The 19,480-nt window shown below is 49.9% G+C and overlaps 2 protein-coding genes across 4 annotated transcripts; one reads left to right on the forward strand and one right to left on the reverse strand.

Moving 5' to 3' along the window:
* Nucleotides 1-157: 157 nt before the first annotated feature.
* On the reverse strand, nt 158-13,708 carry DCTN4 (dynactin subunit 4). 3 transcript variants are annotated; one of them, XM_071443379.1, is made up of 14 exons: nt 13,522-13,708; nt 12,158-12,228; nt 11,545-11,723; nt 9,607-9,650; nt 8,794-8,901; nt 8,191-8,211; nt 7,196-7,269; nt 6,747-6,859; nt 5,347-5,456; nt 3,873-3,946; nt 3,467-3,521; nt 2,895-3,002; nt 2,420-2,517; nt 158-2,249 (listed from the first exon to the last, which is right to left on the reverse strand). In XM_071443379.1, exons 1-14 carry the CDS (start codon nt 13,654-13,656, stop codon nt 2,036-2,038), a joined length of 1,404 nt encoding a protein of 467 aa, XP_071299480.1. In that variant the 5' UTR covers nt 13,657-13,708; the 3' UTR covers nt 158-2,035. The 3 variants fall into 3 exon arrangements, with proteins under 3 accessions (XP_071299480.1, XP_071299482.1, XP_071299481.1); XM_071443381.1 differs by lacking the exon at nt 13,522-13,708 and adding an exon at nt 12,744-12,764; XM_071443380.1 differs by lacking the exon at nt 8,191-8,211.
* A 2,090-nt stretch (nt 13,709-15,798) lies between these two features.
* SMIM3 (small integral membrane protein 3) lies at nt 15,799-17,862 on the forward strand. Its single transcript, XM_071443744.1, has 2 exons — nt 15,799-16,188; nt 16,851-17,862. Exon 2 carries the CDS (start codon nt 16,852-16,854, stop codon nt 17,029-17,031), a length of 180 nt encoding a protein of 59 aa, XP_071299845.1. The 5' UTR covers nt 15,799-16,188; nt 16,851; the 3' UTR covers nt 17,032-17,862.
* The last annotated feature ends 1,618 nt before the right edge of the window (nt 17,863-19,480 follow it).

Below are 19,480 nucleotides of genomic sequence, written 5' to 3' on the forward strand. Positions count from 1 at the left end.
CAGCGGCAGGGGGCGCTCCAGGCACGGCTCGACGGGCGAGACCACGCGCAACGAGCGGGGGAGCACGGGGACGAGACCATTGGGAAAAGCGGGGGGAGCTCCGCCTTTTGTGCTGTTTAAATAATGAGTGTTTTGGAATAAGAGCCAGCGCACAGAATCCGAGAGCCACGTGTGGTTTATTGAAGGTCACTACACGACGTCAAGCACAAGGCAACAGGCGCCTGTCGGGGAGAAGGGACAGAGGCAGGGACACGGCAATACCTTTCCTATGGCCTACAGCACCTGCAGGGAGGGGAGAGCAGCTCGCTGAGCTCAGAGCGCCACAGCCCAGTGCACCTTTTGTTTGTAGTGAGAAGAGCCCAGGTCACGTTGCCTGCAGCAAACCCCAGCCCCAGGCACAGCTCCAGGCTTGGGTCCTGGGAGGTCTTTCTGTGGTGCTGTCAAAGTGCAGCAGCTGTTTTGGCTACTGAACAGAAGTTGTGGCCAGAGGTGAAGTGCTTTGTTATCCGGACAGGGAAAGCCACAGCAGGCACTAGCACTACACATTAACTACTAACTACAAGTCTCAAACTCATGCTGTACATCTGTGTGTCACCTACACAGAGCTGTAAACGTGATGCCTCGCTGCTTTGAGACCCGCTGCAGGAGCAGGGCTGTGAGCCCCCCAGCACACCACAGCAGGTTCCTTGAGCTAAGGGAGATGTTTTGGGGTGCTGCACCACCCCCCCAGGGAGCAGGCAGCCTCATGCTGCCCCTCCATGCAGAGGACTGGCAGAGCCATGGCACAAGCATCATGACAGGGCCATGGCTGGCTGGCGTTCAAGCCTTTCCCAGCACAGCAGGGTGTCAAAGCCCCTCAGAAATGTTTAACAAAGGTCAAGGTCTGAAGTGGGAATGCTCTGCAGGAAGAGCCATCTCACCTGCCTGCACCAGCCATGCACTTCTCAGTAATTCAGTCTCCTGGATACACAGCTCTTAATCACCCATTTTAGCTTGGACTGCAGCCAAATTATACCCTGGGTAAATGACCTTCTGGTACAGTGTGTGTCATTAACACATAATGAGTTTCCACCTTTACACCTCCCTCCCACCCACCCTAACTGGAAAAACAAAGATTATGAACCCAAATCACCACTGTAGCTTTATAATTACCAGAACTAATCTTAACTCTCCAGGTTTCATACCCTCATTGCTACAACCCCTAGCAACACAACATTTACTGAGCTGAGGTCTGCCAGGGAGCCTCTCTGGAGCATCCTTGCCTCTCCAAAGCATTCTGAGAGCTGCAACAGCACCTGAATTCTCAGCTTGCAGCACATCCTGCTGCCACATCCAGCTGAGATGCAGCAGGCTTGGTTGCCAGTCAGATCCATGAACACTACAGTACACTATGTTTAAAGTTTAAAGGCAAACTGATCAACTCCTTTGTGAAAAAACATCTGCCACCTTGGCTAAGCAAGCTACATATGCCAGAAGGGTAGGGCTCTGTGGCCCAGCCCCCACAGTTGAGGTATCCTATGAGGGAGCAGAAAACCAAACTAAAAGATCATGCTGCTGGCAGTAACTTGCCAGAATGCAGAAGGCAGGGACACTCCTTAAAATGTTTGTTTGGGAAGGGCATTGCTCTGTGTGAAAGAGAAGTTGTTCATTATTGGGTATGTAACATCAGGTTTGTGGGCTGAGAAAAAAACAGTATGGCTACTTTTCTGCTGATAAATCCAAATTCAGCCCTAATCATCTCTAGATAAAGCCCAATTCAGTGCAAACCTGGAGGGAGATCTTTTTCTGTGCTCTAAGTCGTGCTGCAAGTTACTCTAGCCTGGGGCAGTGAGGGGAAGTGGAGTGGTGGTTAGTGGGCACTACACAAGGGGGGAGAGAACAAACCAGCCCAAACCACGGCAGCTCAGCCCCCTCCTGGCAGCTGGCCGGGCCCGTGGCACACCCACACATCACAGAGGAGCTCTGGAGAACCTTTCAGAGGTGCTTTCTCAGGGTGCCAGTCCATCCAGCCGTCGGGAGCAGGCGCTGGGAGGCGCTAGGGGAGCACGGGCCCGAGGCTGAGCTCCACGTGGTGGGTGAGCCAGATCACCTCCGAGGTGTGGTCACCATCCTCGTTGGGCCTGATGGGAGCAGTGAGGTTTTTGAACTCGTGCTTCATCTTGAAACTCACGGTCACCTCGCCCTCTTCTTTCTGTGGGGTGACCTTGATGAAAACTCCCACCTTATTGGCTTTTCTAAAGGCAATAATGCTGCAGGGCAGAACACACAGGAACACTGGGTCAGCCAAGTTCTCAAAGCATTGTTCCAAGTGGAACAATGCTCTCAGAGGAACTCAAACCACACTGAAGACAGACAGGAAGAGAGGGAATTACTCAAAGAGCCGAGTTTTTAAGGGAGAGGATCCCCACAGGACACTCACTCAGGATCATCCTGGAAGTCTTGAGGCTCTGCCAGCTCATCATATTCTGCTGCAGCATCTTTGCCAGCCAGAATAAGCTCCTTAGGAGGAACTGCCACCTGAAACAGAGCAGGGAGAGAAAGAAGCCTTTTAGCAGTGCAAGCAGGAGGGCTCTCCTCTTCTGAGGTCTGCTTCACTGCAGTTTAACAGAAAACTGACTCATCTGCAGCTTTTCTCTGCTCCAGGACAGCCTGATTACTACCCTGCCAGTGAAATAATAAATTTCTCCCTTGGGTTTTGGATCTCAAGGAACAGCCAAAATTTCAAAATAATTAATGAGCTGCTGTTTATCTTGGTGACAGTAATTTATGCTCCAAGGAGGGAAATGCAGCACAGTTAGCAGGGGTTGAAGTACATATGAAAAGTGTGTCCTGTGGAAGGACAAATGGGAGTGGTAAACCCATGGGCTTACCCAGCAGGAGGTTACAATCAATACCTTGGCAGTGCTGTTGATGTTATCAGGATCTCCCTCCTCACACTCCAGCAATGTGACATGTGTGACGTTCTCCACAGGGTTAGTCAGAGTCAGAAGGACTTGGCTCTCCTGGGGAGATTCAGGAATCACAGTTCAAGAAGCAATTGTGCTAAAAATCATTGTTACTGTAAGCACCTCCATCTTCTCTGACTCAACACATTCAAAAATTGCATCACATCCTCTCAATGGATGGACAGTGACTGCCCCTCATCCATAAAAAAGGCATCAATACCATGCAAAACTCTTAATATAAGAAATATGTATCTTGGGAGTCTAACTGAGATCTCAATTCCACACCCTTTATTCTTCAGACATTGGCAAGTGATGATGTCACACTGCACAGCAATCTGCTGCTGCAGTGACAAGTACATGCAGAGTTACTCTGGCCACTCCTTTAAACCCTGTACCCTCTAAATTGAGAGAGTGGAGCCCTCAGGGAACAATCATCACACCATGTCATTTTCCAGAAAGATCCCACATTCACAGCTCCTGGCTATGTCTTAGCCTAAGACATTTCTGGAAAAGCTACTGACCTTCATGTAGCGCAGGTTGGGAATAGACATGATTCTCACTTCAGGGATGTAGTTACTACAAAACAACAGAGCAAATGACTGTGAGGGACTGTGTTGCTGTCTGCAAAGCTATTAGAGCTTTCCTAAAAGGAAAAATGAAGTGTCCTTTTGCTCCATAACCCTAACCCTACAAAACCCTGCTGCAGTCTGGGGCTGGCACAGCATGAAGTGTTTTTGTCAAACTGCTGAAATCTTTAGTAGATCAGCAAGCAAACCTATTACAGATAAGCTAAATATATTTAAAAAGGTGATTACACCATCCTAAGGGATGACACAATCCCACAAGAGGTCAAAGGAAATTAAAATAGAAGGCATTAACTAAGCATGAACAGGGAGTTGTTGTCCCCAGTCCCCATTTCTTACTTACACAGCAACCAGCTGGATCTTGAATTTGATAGAGGTTGGATTGAATTCTGGTTTGCTCAGGTTATGTTCACATTTCTAGAGAGAAAGGTATTTCAGTCAGTACCAAAGACAGTGTGCAGTCACACACTGAAGAATCAGAGCCACAAGTGCTGCGTCACCAGCCATGACATTACAGCCTCCAGCACAGCACACAAAAACTATCTGGGGTGCCTGTAGCCACCCATGTGCTCAGCTATTGATACTCCAAAATGTCATATCCACCACTGCCAGCACCACCTCAGAAACACAAGACTTTGAACCAGTCTTGAAAACACCTGGACACTGACTGCAGCACAAATAACTGCCTTATGCTCCAGAATCCATTAAAAAATGAAGCAGCTAGAAATCCTGATCTCCTCACAGGCTACTCTTCAAATACTGGATCAGTCTGAGATTACTTATTTCTGAGAAAATACTCTGCATTTGTTCAGCATCCTGCACCTTAAATACTTACAATAATTACTTTAGGAACTAGATAAATAAATATCCTTGTATGACTGAGAAAACCAATAGTGTAGTAAGGGCCATGTAGAAAGCCAACAGCAGAACTTGGATTTAACCCTTGCCTGTCTTCACAGATCTCTGCTATGCTTCTCTGAAATACCATCTTCCTGCCTTCAGTCTAGTGACATCTTCAGTATTCTGCACTGCCTCTCCCTAATATTTTGTTTGTTGACTTTTGTCCTTAGTAACAACAATTTTTTTTTATTTCAACTGCACTGGCAGTATTCTTGGCTAGACAGGGCACTAGCACAAACCACCTTGGTGTCTTTATACATCCTTGACAGTGTTGTGCCCCTTTCACAACTGTCATCCCATCAGAGACATGACAGCCTCGCTCACCCCCTTAATGCTGCTACCACTAACTTGACTGAGACCTTTCAACAAGCAGAAGCATTTGAGCCATTTCTTTTGAAAGAGGAGCACAGAGCCCATTTCCCAGCACCCAAGTGCTGGGAGCCTGGAAAGGGCATGTAGGAGAGTGCTCTTTGTTGACAGAGTGACAAAACTATCCTTTGCCTCCTTAAAAAGGAAAGAAGCTCGGAAGTTTCTCTCTTTGATTAGGTGAAAAAGCCACCTCATAGGCCTAGGAGACCTCACCTCAAACTTAAAGATAGTTAATTAGACAGAAGCCAAAAAGTCCTGCCTGGGCAATTGACTAGAAAAAGAAGTAAACAAAAAAACTAATTTCTTTTGTAAGGTGTTTTACCAAGAGCAAAGACCTCCTGCACCTAGCTCAGTTTTTCTCTGTTTGTTATTTTGCCTTTTATTAAACTTTTTGTTTCCAACATTGCAACAGAAGCCATCCTGCTGATTTTTCTGCCTCCAAGGGTAGCTGAGCTATCTTGGGTGTGTTCCAGGCCTCTGAGAGCTCATGAGACCTGGCTGGAGGAGGCTCCTGTAACAGGGGCAGTGCTCAGGATGGAATTGCCTACCCGGCAGCGCAGCGAGCGTTTGATCAGCAGGTGCTTGTGACGTGGGTAGAGCTGGGAAGCGCAGATGGGCTGGAAGTCAGGCTGCAGCAGGCGCTGCCGCAGAGTCGTCACTGGCAGCACGACAGAAAGCAAGACAAAGAAATGTCTCAGGAACTGAAAATGGATTCTACATATGCACCTCACACTGTGTGGAGATCTGCCACCATCTCTAAGAGACTTAATTTCACCTGCACCTTGTAATTCAGAAGGCACTGGCAACTATCACATTTCTAGAAATAAATAGAAAGGCAAAAGCTGAATAAAGGGCTGCCCTGACTGGGCACAGTAACATGAGAACAACATCAGTGTTAGCCCAGGAGAAACAAGGTACTCACATCTTTTTTCACAGCTGAACTAGGATGGAAACAAGAGTTTTCTAACCATCTAGAACACAGTTCTTTCCCTCACCACAGCAAATGAGTTTCACATCCTTGTTACCCTCACAGCTGGGTGCTGCATGAGTACAATACAGAGCTTCTTAGCAAGGAGTTTGCATAACTCAGACTTACACGTAGAATTAGAGAAAACAGTTCCCAAAGCAAGAAACTCCCAGCAGCTAAAACCTGCCATGGGTTTCTCTCAAAATGCAGGTTCCTCACTGTTTCAGTACCTAAGAGGCAAGTGAGCCACCTGGCAGCCTTTTCCTCACTGTGAGGAACCAGGAAAGCTGTCTTCTTCAGCAGCATCAAACTCACAATGCCAACAGCCTGATGAGAAAAGGAGACCAAGAAGATCTACTTCTTTCCATAAACCTTTCATAAATTAATTGATACTGGCAGACTTCGTAGGCCTGCAGAACTACCAACATCATCCGTTCCACTTGGAGCTACCTCAGCTGGAAGCCCACAACACTCCTGTACCTGCTGGTTTATCCTGTTCACATCAAGTCTTACTGATCAATTTACAGTATTTATGGATTAAATTTATGAGTCAGCTAAAGAACTGGCAAGTGTACACAGGCTGTTCCAAGCTGATGTCAAAGCAATGCGCAATTGTTACTCAACAGCCCACTTCTGTTCCAGATCCCCAGCAGCTGCTATTTCCTTATTTCCTGCTATTATTTGAAAAAGGACATCAGCTTTTTTCTCCATCCACACAGAAATTAAGGCCAGCAAGAAAATTAAATAACCTTTCAGGCCTTCTGGCTCTGTAGCCATGTACAACATGACTTCTTTGCATGAACAACATGAAGCTGAGGCTGGATTCAAAGTTACCATTTAAAAAGTCAAGTTTTTCCCAGTATTTCAATCCCAGCATAAAAATGACCAGGAACTTGGGTCATGACGAAATGTCACAGACTTGTAGGCAATGCCCATGTTACAAAATATAAGCCAAAAAGTGACAGAATACTAAGGTTTTACCTTCTGTCAGATTGATTGGTCTTGTGTAGTAATCTTCAGGAAGAGGCTCCACTTCTTCCACTGCATCAGCTGGCTCGATCTTGATCTCCTTGTGGTCTTCTCCTTCTTTCAGGCTGAAGCAAAATAAGGGGCAACTCAGTCATGAAATAGGGCATGTGTGCTCTGACAGCAACTGCATTATAGCCCAGAAGACAGTGAGAGCTGAGATTGCACAACAATAATTGCAACAAAGGTGTGAGCAGTCCCTTGCTCCTCTTGGGAGAAAGCAGAGCATTTGGAGCTGCTGCACAGAGATGCCTGAGGATCTGACACCTCTCCAGTGCTCAGAAGGAGAAGTCTCCTCTCACTGCTATCTGCTAATTGTCTATCATCTTTCTAGAGCTGCTTTACTCCTCTTTGCCTACCCCTCCAATGCTCCCCACAAACATAACCCTGACCCTGAGACTCACGAGAGTCCAGCGAGGGCACTGATGGGAGCTCCGGGCCTCTGGCGCTGCAGCCTCGTTCCAAGGCTGTATTTGTCCTACAAGGAAAAAAGGAACTGTCACCCTCAGGTCTGCCTCTGATGGGACACAAAAACCTGCTGCAAACTCATCCTTTGAGCTGCATGACAAGCATGGGGGTACAAGCAAAGGAAAGCAAAAAGGAAAAGGTATTCATCGCTTGCTAAGATACATTTTTCTGCTTAAACTGTTAGCAAGGAGAAAACAATTCCCACTGCACTGCAGATGGGGAAAGACAGATGTGTGTGGCTACTGCTAATAAAGCTTTTTGCTCCTTCCACAAATCATCAGCCTGCACTACTGACACATATTCCCTGGATATTCTCTTCAGAGCAACTCCATGTCAAGTAGTGTAGAATGAGAGCTCAGTTGCCAAAAACAGTGGGTTGATGTGGTTATGCATCCATCTGAAAGGCTCTGTAGCACTACTTAAAGCAGCTGAAAGCTGTCAAAAGTTCCTGCAAGCCTCCTTACCTACAAGTCTCATTCACCAGCAATAGCTGAGCTACTCCTCAGCTTTCTGCAGCTGAGCTGTATGCAGGGTGCTTGGGGGCAGACATCTTCCTTCTGGGCAGGGCTCAAAACCTGAATTCTCACCAAATGAGAAATGTGAGCATCAGCCTACTCTGGTGATTTTTCAAGGATGAGATGATTAATGCTAGTGCCACCTGCCTTGGCCAAGCAGACAGCTGTGTTTCAGCCTAATTTGGTGAAGGACTGCTTTTCAAGGGTACATTACTTACTCAAGACACTGCCCTGTTTCTAAACTAACACAAAATATTTTTGTAACAAATGTTACCCTCTGAAGAGTTAGGCTTCACCTGTGTTTGTTCTAGGCACACCTAAGACAGAGGCCCTGAGGCATGGTGTAGGATCTGTTACTCCCCTTCAGTTGGTACCATGAGAGCTTTAACACCAGCAGAAACTGTGAAAAGACTTACCACTACGTGTATAGTGTGTTGCTGTGGAGAGCCCCCAAAATAGCAGCAGGTAGCAACGGAGACAAAAAATGCAGCCATAAGACACAAGCAAGGGCACAGAGCAAGCACAATTCATTGAAGTAGCAAGCATATGCAGTCACTCAGCTAAACAAAGTGAGCATTTACCTGCCAGGTACAATAAACAAGTCATTCAAGCCACAACCAAGTCTTAAGGTTAACTTCAGTAGAGATTTCATGCAGAGAAGTGTCAGACAATGCTGATCTATCTGTCACTAAGCTGTGGGATGAACTGTCCTGAGAAAGAGCTGCCACTGGCAATGTGGCTGCAGTTGGACTGCACTTCACTGCTGGAGAACATATTCCTAGGCATGGCAAGTATAAACCTTCTGGCACTGCTGGGGAGGACTATCAGAGAGAGTGGCAATGTAATACACAGTAATGAGTGTAAAAGTGTTCATCCCTAAAGAAAGCCTCATTTTCTTCATGTTGTCCTCAATTAGCCAAAGTTGGGCAGCCCTATCATGCTACCAGCTGTCTAGTTTTCCAGGTTGAGGCTGTTGTGGATCCCTTTTGCTGCTCTGAGAGGATGGCACAGCAGCTCACCGAGAAGGCCAGTGGAACGTAGTTGCGGCGTCGCACCAGCTTCTTCCTGTCCCGCTCGATCTTCTCCTTCTGAGCCAGCTGCTGGTAGTACTCAACCAGTTTGTTAATCTGGAGGGAGGAAAGGGAGTACTGTCACCTCAGCTGCAGCATTTCTTTGTGAACTAGCTGGGGTTCCTGCTGCTTGTTTCACTCTGTTCCTAGTACCAGCTGTATTGTGCAAGCCTGTGTACCTTAACATGTTAAGACAAAATGACCCTTCCTGGGAATGATGTGTATTGGAGGGCAGTGTCCAATTCTCACTTTGCAATTCAGCAACTGAGACTTTGTTCATGAATTTGCTATGACTGCATAGAGTAATGCCATGTGGCCAACTCTGAGCAATTTGGATTGGCAGAGCAAACAGCATCTTTAGCATCTTTTCCCCCCTCCCCGAGGCTGGTCACGTTTAGAGTGGAGCTCTAACGGGTAAAAGGGAAGGGTGTTAAAGGTGCAGTTGTGTTTTCCAGATCCTGGACACACTTTTGATTGGAAAACAGCTTTTTTTCACATACATACACAGCACATTCACCTTAACAGCACCATTAGATAGGTTGATTTCAACTGAGCTTCTTCTCAAAAGGAGATTTTATACTGCGATATCCTCAGGGCAGCCTCTAAGAGGCCTTCCCTCCATTCAAGGTGCAGATTAGGAACTGGAACTGGTATCTGAAGGATTATATAGATGCAGAAAAAGTGATTGAGAGGGCCTGACACTCTAACAGTTCTTTCTGGCTGATGCATTTCAGCCCAAGTACAGCTTTCCCACTCACTCACCCTCTGTGTGTGAGGATTCTCCGGCTCCTGCCAGCCCCCACTCGCTGCACAAGAGAAGAGAAAAAGCAAAGTCCACAGGAGGTTTCCAGATGCCACACAGAAATCACACCCAACACTCACCTATCTTGGTGTTATTTATAAAATATGGCATTCCCTATTTTTCCTACACCTACATTGTAAAGTTCATGTCTTTACAAATATACACCTCTGAAAGAGTTGCACAGGCAGGTTTGGAATGAATGAGCACTGACAGCTTTTATATTGTGTTTTTAAACAAATGTTGCTTGAGAGACACTTAGGACAGCACCCAGGAGTGACTTCAGCAGTAGGTACTTGTGTTTATATGTGCATCTCTTATAACTGGCTGCTGCTGTCTCTGCATCCTCAGCTCCATTTTCAGTCACATCAACACTAGAAGCCAGAGGATCTGCTTGGCCTACCCAACCCCACCTAACAGATATTTTCTGTACATCTCACATACCAAAAAAATAGATGAAAGCTTTGTTCTAGTGCTCTTGTGAAGAGAAAAGCCAAGTTCAAACACTGACTAGCAACTCTGGAATAAGTCTAAGTGAACAAAAGTGATGGAAAATAAATTAGGTGTTTATGCTGTCAGACTGAGCAGCTTCAAAGCCTGTGAAAGCACACAAACAAGATCTCAGCAGTGGGGAGAGTGCACTGACTAAAACAGTTTGACAGTTTTCTCACTAGTCAGGTAACACAGGCATGAAAGTGGGTCACACAATTCCACTAACTCAGCTCATCTCTTCAGAGGAGTCTTCAGCAACAAAGAGTTTTCCTGTGAATTTCCAACTACAACTCCAATCCTCACCAGATATCAAGTCCATAGCACAAGTCTGGAGCTAACTGGATTATCTGTTACCTTCAAAACACAGACTGGGCTCATGCTGTAACTCAGTTTTGTGTCTGTTCCAGATTGCTAGGCAAGATGTATTCTATTACCATCTGTATGGCAGTTGTCTTTTGTGGAGTGGCAGTTTTCCTTATCTCTCTCTGAGTGATCACAATCAGTGATCCCCTCCCCTCTGAAGAGGACATCTGTTGATAACAGGCTATTGAATGTCACTGCCTGACTGATAAGAACTACAGCATCCCATTGGGAGATGCTCTGCCCAGAAGGAGGAGCCAAGCATTCCCATCCAGATATAATCTGTAGATTTTGGAATACCAGTACAGCTTCTCCACTGGATTTCTCAGAGGAACAGCAGCTGCCTCTTCTTCCACTGGATCTTCAGAGGAAGACTACACCTTTCTACAGGATTCCCGTTCCAGCAGAACCACCCCTGACACTCCAGGAGGGCTGCAGCCATGTTTCCAATTGGACTGCTACCAACACCCTGACCAACAGGGTGTCAAGGCTGAGTTCTAACTCTGTCAGTGTTGCTCTAGTGTACTGGATTGTTCATTTTATCCTTTTATTTTCTTCCCTATTAAAGATCTGTTATTTCCTCCTCCCATATTTTTTTTGCCTGAGAGCTCCTTATAATTTAAAATTTATAGCAATTCGGAGGGGTGGGGAGGATTTTCATTCTCCATTTCAGGGGAGGCTCCTGCCTTCCTTAACAGACACCAAGACAGTCTTTTAACTGTCCCTTACCAACAGACTTGTCTGCCATTCTAGAAATTTGAAAACTTTGCTGGATTCCCCCAAAACTAAAGCCGCCAGCAACTAGGACCCTTCAAGTCCTTAGAGCCCCAAACACCACCTTCGATCTGATCCCCAGACCCTGGGGAAATGATTTCTTTTTCCCATGGAAAATGTCCTCAGTTTGCCGCCACTTGCCCTGGCCGACAGAGCGGTGCCAAGCTGGAAATTGGCAAACTTTGCTGGAACTAACTGGATTACCTGTTACCTTCAAAACACAAACTGGGCTCATGCTGTCACTCAGTTTTTTGTGTCTTTGAACTGTCCCTTACCAACAGACTTGTCTGCCATGCCCACATCCCGGGAAGTCCAGCGGCAGAAGCCACAGGCCAGGTAATAGGCTTTCTTCATGGTGGTCTTGGCCGGGTCGTCGGGCAGCGGCGCAGGGATGCTCGTGGCCCGTGTGGAAAGGGTGTGCATGCAGCACGGGCAGTCAAAGCAGTTGGCACACCTGCAAACAACAAGGCAGGGCTCTGAGAAGGGTGCCAGGCTGAGAGAAATGCTCCCAGCAACCACACCAGCACTAAAACAACAGATCATTAACTCCTAGGCAACAGCGCGAGGGACAACGGGCTGTGACGGGAACTTGGGGGATTCAGAGTCAGCATAAGAGCAGCAGCAGTGAGAAACACAAAGTGATACTAAAAAACCTCTGTATTATGAGGCCAGGTCATTAAAAAAATCCCAAAAGTCCTGAACATGAACAGCCCTGTTCATCATGGAAAGACACTTCCCCTGATACATCATGGAAAGACACTTATTCCCCAAAACAGACTCAAATACAACAAGCAGCTATGTAATTTTGGAAGAGTTTCAGACAGACATGGGAAGGGACTGTTTTAAACAGGGAGACTTGATGAAAAAAAAAACCCAAAGAAACTTTACCTGTTCTTTTTCAGCTTGGCTTCAGCTGAAGGCATGTTTTCCAGGCAGCTGGGGCAGTAGTGAGAGTCAACCTGAAAAAGACACAGCCACATCACACACATTATCTGGCACACCTTTGTCCAAAAAGCCCCAAACTGCCACATGATCCAACAAGGATTTGTATCTTGCATCAGCAAGGTGAAGCCAGGAAAGGCTTGAGATGTTTTTTGGTATGCAAAACCTTAGCCCATCTCAGCCAGATTTTGATCTTTAATAACATAAATTATAAGGTTTCTTTAGGCAGAATGGATTAAACTACTCTGCCTTGTAAATGGGAAAAGATCAGCTGAGTGTTGACCTTTAGCAGTTAACAGAATCTCATTTTTCAGCTTGAACAAAAATTTTAATTTTTATTTTCTATTTAGACCTAAATTTATTGTGTCCTCACAGTTACACTGGTCAGATATTTCAGAATATGCATATTTCAGAAGATGCTTTGTGTCTCTCGGCTGTCATGGTGAATTTTGTCTATTAAAACAACAGCAGCAAGACTGGGGCCCCATTCTTGAGGAGGAATTCAAACTAATTATTAAGCATGGCCACGCACAATGACTGCACTGCTCACACCACAGTGAATTCATGATGGATACAACCAGGTCACAAATCCACACTTCAGAGGCCTTAATTTCATTAAGCTGCTTTTTCTGAGATCTGGGCTGCACAGTCATTCCTTCAAGGCTTCCCAAATCCATCACAATTTCTTAATTCACCCATTCTTCCATCAAAACCAATCTCGGCGATTTTAATATGACAATTTACGAAGCCAAACCCCCCCTCCACACCAAAAATCGTAGCTGCAAAAAACACACACAGCCCTCCACAGCAAAAATCGACATGGGGTGTGGGTCTGGGGGTCGGCCGGGCCCGATGGGCATTGGTGTGGGGAAGGGTGGGGTCTAGACCCAAAGGTTGGGTCCCCGCGAGGGTGAGGGGTCCTCGCGGCCCCGGTCGGGCCCCACTGAGGTCTGGGTGGGGATCCCCGCTCCCCCGGCCGGGCCCGTTTAGGGGGTCTCGGCCCCCATGAGGGGAACCGCCCCTGTGCCTGGGCGCTCGCCTCAGCCAATCACAGCCCGAGCTCCGCCGACGGACAGGCGCGCACAGCCAATCAACACTCATCCCCGCCCCACCATCACTCGCGGCCAATCAGCGCGCTCCGTGGAGCGCTGCGCCCACCCGCCAGCCGCGCTAACAACCAATACCAAAGGAGAAAAGGAGTGAGAGGCAGGAGTGCGACCCAATCGCTGCGCGTAGAGAGAGCACCGTCCCGCCCGGTCCCGCCTAGTCCCACCCGGTGCGCGGGTGCGGCGCGGCCGGTCCGCCGTTACCTCGTGCGAGACGCACTCAAGTGAGCGGAGCTCGCTGCAGTAGCGGCAGAAGTACAGCTGCGGCAGCGGCGCCCGCAGCTCCTTCTCGCCGCGCACCAGGTACAGCACCCGCTCCGATTGCAGCAGCGACGCCATCTTGGGAGGGGGCGGGCTCCGCCGCGCCGCCGCCGCCTGACGTCACCACGTCGGCCTGGCTACGTGACACCACGTGGCTGCCAAGGGGGCGTGGGCAGAAAGGGGGCGCGGCCTCCCTTAAGTGCCACCCAGTGCCACCTGGGGCCACCAACTGCCCCCAAGTGCCATCTAATGCCACCCAGAGTCACCCCTGCCATGGTAGCGACACCTTCCTTGGTCCTGGAGCCCCTCCAACACGGCCTTGGACCCTGCCGGGGATGGGGCAGCCGCAGATGGTCTGTGCCAGTGCTCCCCACCCTCACAGCGAAGGATTTCTCCCCAGTATCCCATCTGTCCCTGCCTTTGCCAATGGGAAGCAGTTCCATCGCTCCGAGCCCGTGTCCTCATTCCCTCTCCAGCTCTCTTAGAGCCCCTTTAGGCACTGGAAGGGGCTCTAAGATCTCCCGGAGCCTTCTCCAGTTTTCCCAGCCTGGGTCCCGAGCAGAGGGGCTCAGCCCTCAGAACCTCTCCATGGCCTCTTCTGGTGTCACCTCAGCAGCTCCGTGTCCTTGTCACGCTGGGGTCCAGAGCTGGACACAGCTCAGGTGGCTCTCACCAGAGCAGAGCAGAGCAGAGAGGGTGGTTTTTCACACCCCAAAGGTGGTTTCTCTTGGTTTCTCTTCAGTCTCACCTCCACTAAGACAGGATCCTGACAAGAATGAACATTCCTGTGCCGTGGGATCAGCAGGAAAGCACGAGGTCTGCAGATGCTCTGCTGTGTGCAGGCAGAATAAACACATCAGCAGACTTTAGGAGATCTGAAGCTCGGTGTCTACGCTACAACTGCTTCATTCTCTGCTGAGGGCAGAGCTGGCATCAGCAAACCCCTCCCAGTGTGCTGCTGGAGAGCCCAAACAAGGCAGAGCCAGCCTGGCCTGTGGCATGAACCCCCCACTCTCTCCCCGAGATCCATCCCCACACAGCGCCTGCACTCAGTCCCTGCCCTCTGCTCCACAGGAAAGCCCTGTCCATGAGGATGTGCCACTGCTCAGATAAAAACCTCACGGTTTTATCCGCCTGCAGCAGCTGGAGGGGCAGGGAGGAGGCTGTCTGCGCTCTGCTCCCCTCAGAGCTGCCTGTCCAGGAGTGCCTGGAGCACAGGGGTGTCTTGGAAGGGTGAAAAGTGCATATTACACGGCTCTACACAGATATTTACTATATGTATTTTGTTGTATTGATTAGTAGTTCTGTATTAACATTTTAATAGTATGATAAATGTAGTTTTGTAGTTAAAAGGTAACTTTTGTAGTTAAAATAGGAACTGTGTAAGTGGGATTTTTTTTAAGAAAGGAATGAGGTACTCGCACCAGATAGCAGCCACAGGATACCTAAATCTTTCAGAGAAAAAGAATTGATTGTTCTCTTATCAGAAGAAACTGACTTCTTCCTTCCTCGCTCAGGATCGAAGATGCCGTTAGGATTAGGAGGAAGAAAATCATGATGACCAGACCAAATCCTTTGTTTGAATGGAATTTATGCATCATGTATGGGATGTATGAATATTTAACAGGCTATTGCTTTTAAGGGTTAATCCTTTGTGAGTGGATGTCCTTCTTCGGGCTTGTGCTGCCCAGAAAAAGGTACCCAGACGTCCGTAACTCTTTGTTTCTGTTGTCTCATATTGTCCTAATTCAAATTGTCCAAATTATTATTACTCTAATTGTATTACTATTTTTATAACCATTTTATTACTATTAAACTTGTAAAATTTTAAAAACAAGTGATTGGCATTTTTCACAGGAGCATGCGGTAGGGCATTCCACCACCAGAAGCCCAACAGCTTTCCCTGGGAAAAGGCAGGAGTGAAAGGTGCAGTGTGTGGCTCCCACCGTGACTGACACTGAGCTTGTGTCCCAGAAGGAAAGTCGGAGCATCCTATCTTGCTTTTGCCATTCAGCATCACCAGTGGAGTGGAATATTCCACTGGGCAGCAGAAAGAGCCTTCCCAGCCGGCGGGCTGAGCTCTGTCCCCTCCCTGGCCGTGTGTCTGTAAATCATCCTGTCCGAACCCTGGGCACTGCAGGCACCGCGCTGTGGCTGTGGAGGCTCTGGGTGCTCCTGCCTTGGGCCTCGGGTGCAAGAGGGTGCCTGTGAGCCCTGCTGAGGCAGGAGCGGGACAAGGTAGGGAGGACCCTTTGTTAAGAATTACGAAGTGAAATGTCCCCGCAGCTCCAGAGGCACTCCCCCAGTGGAACCCCATTGTGGGTGGGATGAGGTGGAGTGCGTTCTTATTTATCCCGGTGTAGAAAAAACGTCCTGCCTTGCTTTGCCTTTCCTTCCTTCCCTCCCCTTCCTCCTATCCCCTTCCCCTTCTTCCCCCCGTGCCGTCCCCCGCGGGCCGGGCCGGGCCGGGCCGGGCGGGGCCGGGCGGAGTCTCTCTCTCCTCGGCGGGATTCTTTCCCTCCCGGCGGGATCCGCCGCTGCCACCGCTGCCGCCGGAGCTGCAGCAGGAGCCGCCTTCGGAGCGGGAGCCGGAGCCTGGCAGCGCCGCAGGTACGGGGATGCGGGCAGGTGGGACGCGAAGGGCACGGGCAGGACACAGAAGGGCACAGGGCAGGCAGGGCACAGAAAGGGCACAGAAGGGCACGGCAGGGCACGGGCAGGGCACAGGCAGAGCACAGACAGGGCACGGCAGCTGCCGCCTCTCCCCACGGCACCGTGTCCCCCAGCCCCGAGGTGCCGGGGCAGGACGGCGGGACAGCCGCGGTCCCCGGGGAGGGAGTCCCCGCTCCCCGGCCCCTCCGTCCCCTTCAGCTGATGGAAAATCCGTGACTCAGCTCGAGGTGCGGGTGGGGGGGGACGCACACACGAGGTTCCCCAGAAACGAGGGGGCTCCTGGCTGAGCCGACCCCACCGTGTCCCCGTGACCGGCGGGACACCCGGTTGTGGCTTCTCTTTATCAGTTCCTGTAACAAACAGTAGCAATTAATAGGGAAGTTTTCCCCTGGGCTTTTATCCAGTGCCTTCAAAGCATGCTGTAAATCCTGCAGGTAATTGAAGGAACCTTTACCAAAGGCTCTCGAAGGAGCCCAAGGTGAAAGCTGGACCTGGCCACAGGGGTGTCCCCGGAGAGAGCAGCAGGGGACTGGGGGAGACTCTGGCTAGGGGAGGGATGGACGGGGCTGCCCCACCTCCCCTCTGCCTTTTCCTTGCAGGATGGACCTCCCTCACCTCGCGAGAACTACCGACCTCCCCAAGCACATCCTGGATATCTGGGTCATCGTGTTGATCATCCTGGCCACCATCTTCATCATGACAGCGCTGCTGCTGTGCCCGGCCACGGCCGTCATCATCTACCGAGTGCGGACACACCCCACGCGCAACGGCATCGTGTGAGCCACAGGCACGGGGGCACGGCCAGCTCGCTGGGCTGGGGGCTGCTGCCATGGCACCCTGTGCCAGGCACCTTCACAGGGCACCCTGAGAGCTGGAGTCTGGCCAGGAGCTGGGGTGAGCCAGCCCAGACCTGCTCCTGGAGCTGGCTCTTGCTGGGTACCCACTGCTCATCTTGCCCACTGAGCCCACGGGGGCTGTGGGGGAAATGCCAGCGTGGGCAGCAGTGGGGAGAGGTGTGACTTTGTGGACATGTGCAGCTGGAAATACCTCACTCCATGAGAGAGGCAGGCTGGTCTCACCTTCACTGGTGACACTGTCTCCTCCCAGGCAAGCAGCAAGGAGTGGAAATGCCTGACAAAGTTATTTCTTCTTTGGAGTCCCAGCTGTCAAGGTGGCTGGGGAAAAAAGAGTCAAAGCAAGATGGATGTGGCTTCTGGTTGTCCATTTAGTGCTTGGCTAAAAGCATCAGTGACAGAGCTTGTGCTGGCTGCACAGCAGACGTGCAGCTGGCACCAGCTTCTCCTCTACCCATTATCTGCAGAAATGGTAGGAAAATCCTGCAGGACTCTTGGTTCCACTGTGTCTTGTGGGGCAGAGGAGTGTATGCAGTTCCTGCCAGCCCTCCTGTCTGCATGCTGGCTGCACTCCCCACTCTGGTGATAGTGAGAGCTCCCACTGTTTGCCCAGCACTCCAGCCCTGCTGGGGAGTCTGTGTGTGCCTCACCTGGGCAGGCAAAGCAGGAGGAGCAGGTTTGTGCCCAGCCAGTGGCAAGGGATCATGTAAGCTCTTGTACTGCCCTTTGTTATGAAATAAATGGACTTTATCCTTCATGTGAGTGTGTCGTGCAGCTCTGTCCACACTGCAGGTGGTGTCTGGCTCTGCAGGATCTGGGATACTTTGCAGCCTCTCCAGAAACCCTCCCTGCTCTGACCTCGTGCCCTGCCTTGCCTCAAGGTCCCTGGGGCTCTCCCCAGCCTTGGAGCCCAGCAGGAAGCTCACTGGCAGCCCAGCCCCACGCTCCAGGAGGGCAAACCTCAGTCTGGACCCCGTGGGTGGGAAGGATCTCTCAGGACTTTGTGACAGTGGTTGTGGCTGTTTTTATCCCACTCGGGTGACCGGCACCACTTCCCTCACCCCAGCCTCGTGCCGGGTCAGTGTGGCAGGAGCCCTGGGGCTGAAACGGCGTCTTGGTGACTCACAGCAAGGAAGGTCACAAAATGAACTGCATGAATCAGGAAGGATGTGGGGAAACACTACGGTGATGCTGGTGGGAATTGTTTAAATCCAGTTTTCTGTGCTGAAAAGAGCAACCAGCCCTGCAGTGTTTGTTGGAAACCCTGTGTGGCTTGATCCACAACATCCAGATTTGAGTTTGCATTGGGTGGTGGGGCCAGAGGGGCAGGAGGTTCCCTGGGAAGCAGGACCTTGGGCAAACACCTCCCACCTTGGGGAGGGAGCCTAGCACTGGGATACAGACCCTGGGGAGCAGAAGTGCCTGCCCTGGAACCACTGGCTCTGGTTGTGCTGGGAGGGAGCAGACACTTATTCCTTGCCCAGCCAAAAAAAACATATTTCTGTTTTGAGCTATCAACTCTCTCTTCCCCTCTCAAGTTGCAGAGTTTGAGGTAAATAACCAGAGTTATTTTCCTGTTTTTCTTCCTCTCTCCCTCCCTTGCTGGCACAGTGCAGCAGCGGCTGGAGGACATTACAGATGTGCAGGGTGGGAGCAGCCCTGGCTCTGGTCTCCCCTGTGCTCCACCCCAGAATTGCTTCCCTGGGGACAATGTGGGGACGGCCAGCAGCATCAGGAATTAGAGCTGAGCAGCTTTGCTATGAGAGGAATAGGGGAGAAGCCACAAACATTGGAGTGGTTTGGGAAGGAAGCCTGGTTTGGAGCAAAACATGAGGAAAAGCATGGACCACCTCTCCCCATCCATGCCACCATACACGATTGCTGTTCCCACCTCTGCCTTCCCCTTGTCAAGAGCAGCAGAGGCAAGTCAGAGATTTCCTTTATTGGTATGAATTTTCTGGGAAGTTTCAAACCCGTGGCAAACATTTCCAGGAAAGGCCTTGGAAAGATGGGTTTGCTCATAACAACAACAAACACGGAGCTAAATGGCAGCAGAGGTAAAGCAGGGAAAAGTCACATTTTTTAAAACATTAAAATGGCGGAGAATGAATTTAAACTGGATTTCCAACACTCTCAAGTTAGAAATTCCTCCTCCAGGATGGAGTGAGATAACAAAATCCCCCTGTGGCCCTGGACAGTGCTGGAGCTTGGAGGCAGCATTTGCATGGAGTTTTGCCAAGGAAAAATGCCTTTGTGCTGAGCAGCGGGTCCTGCTCGGTGACGCTGTAGCAGGCAGGGTGATGTGGGCACCGAAGTGATTCAGCATCCACTGGGATGTTTCCCTGGAGGTGCTGGCATGTGCCAGGAGCTGGCTG

This window comes from Agelaius tricolor, unplaced genomic scaffold (assembly GCF_023055355.1).
Source record: "Agelaius tricolor isolate 1412-34295 unplaced genomic scaffold, bAgeTri1.0.p SCAF_18, whole genome shotgun sequence".
In the NCBI taxonomy this organism is placed as follows: Eukaryota; Metazoa; Chordata; class Aves; order Passeriformes; family Icteridae; genus Agelaius; species Agelaius tricolor.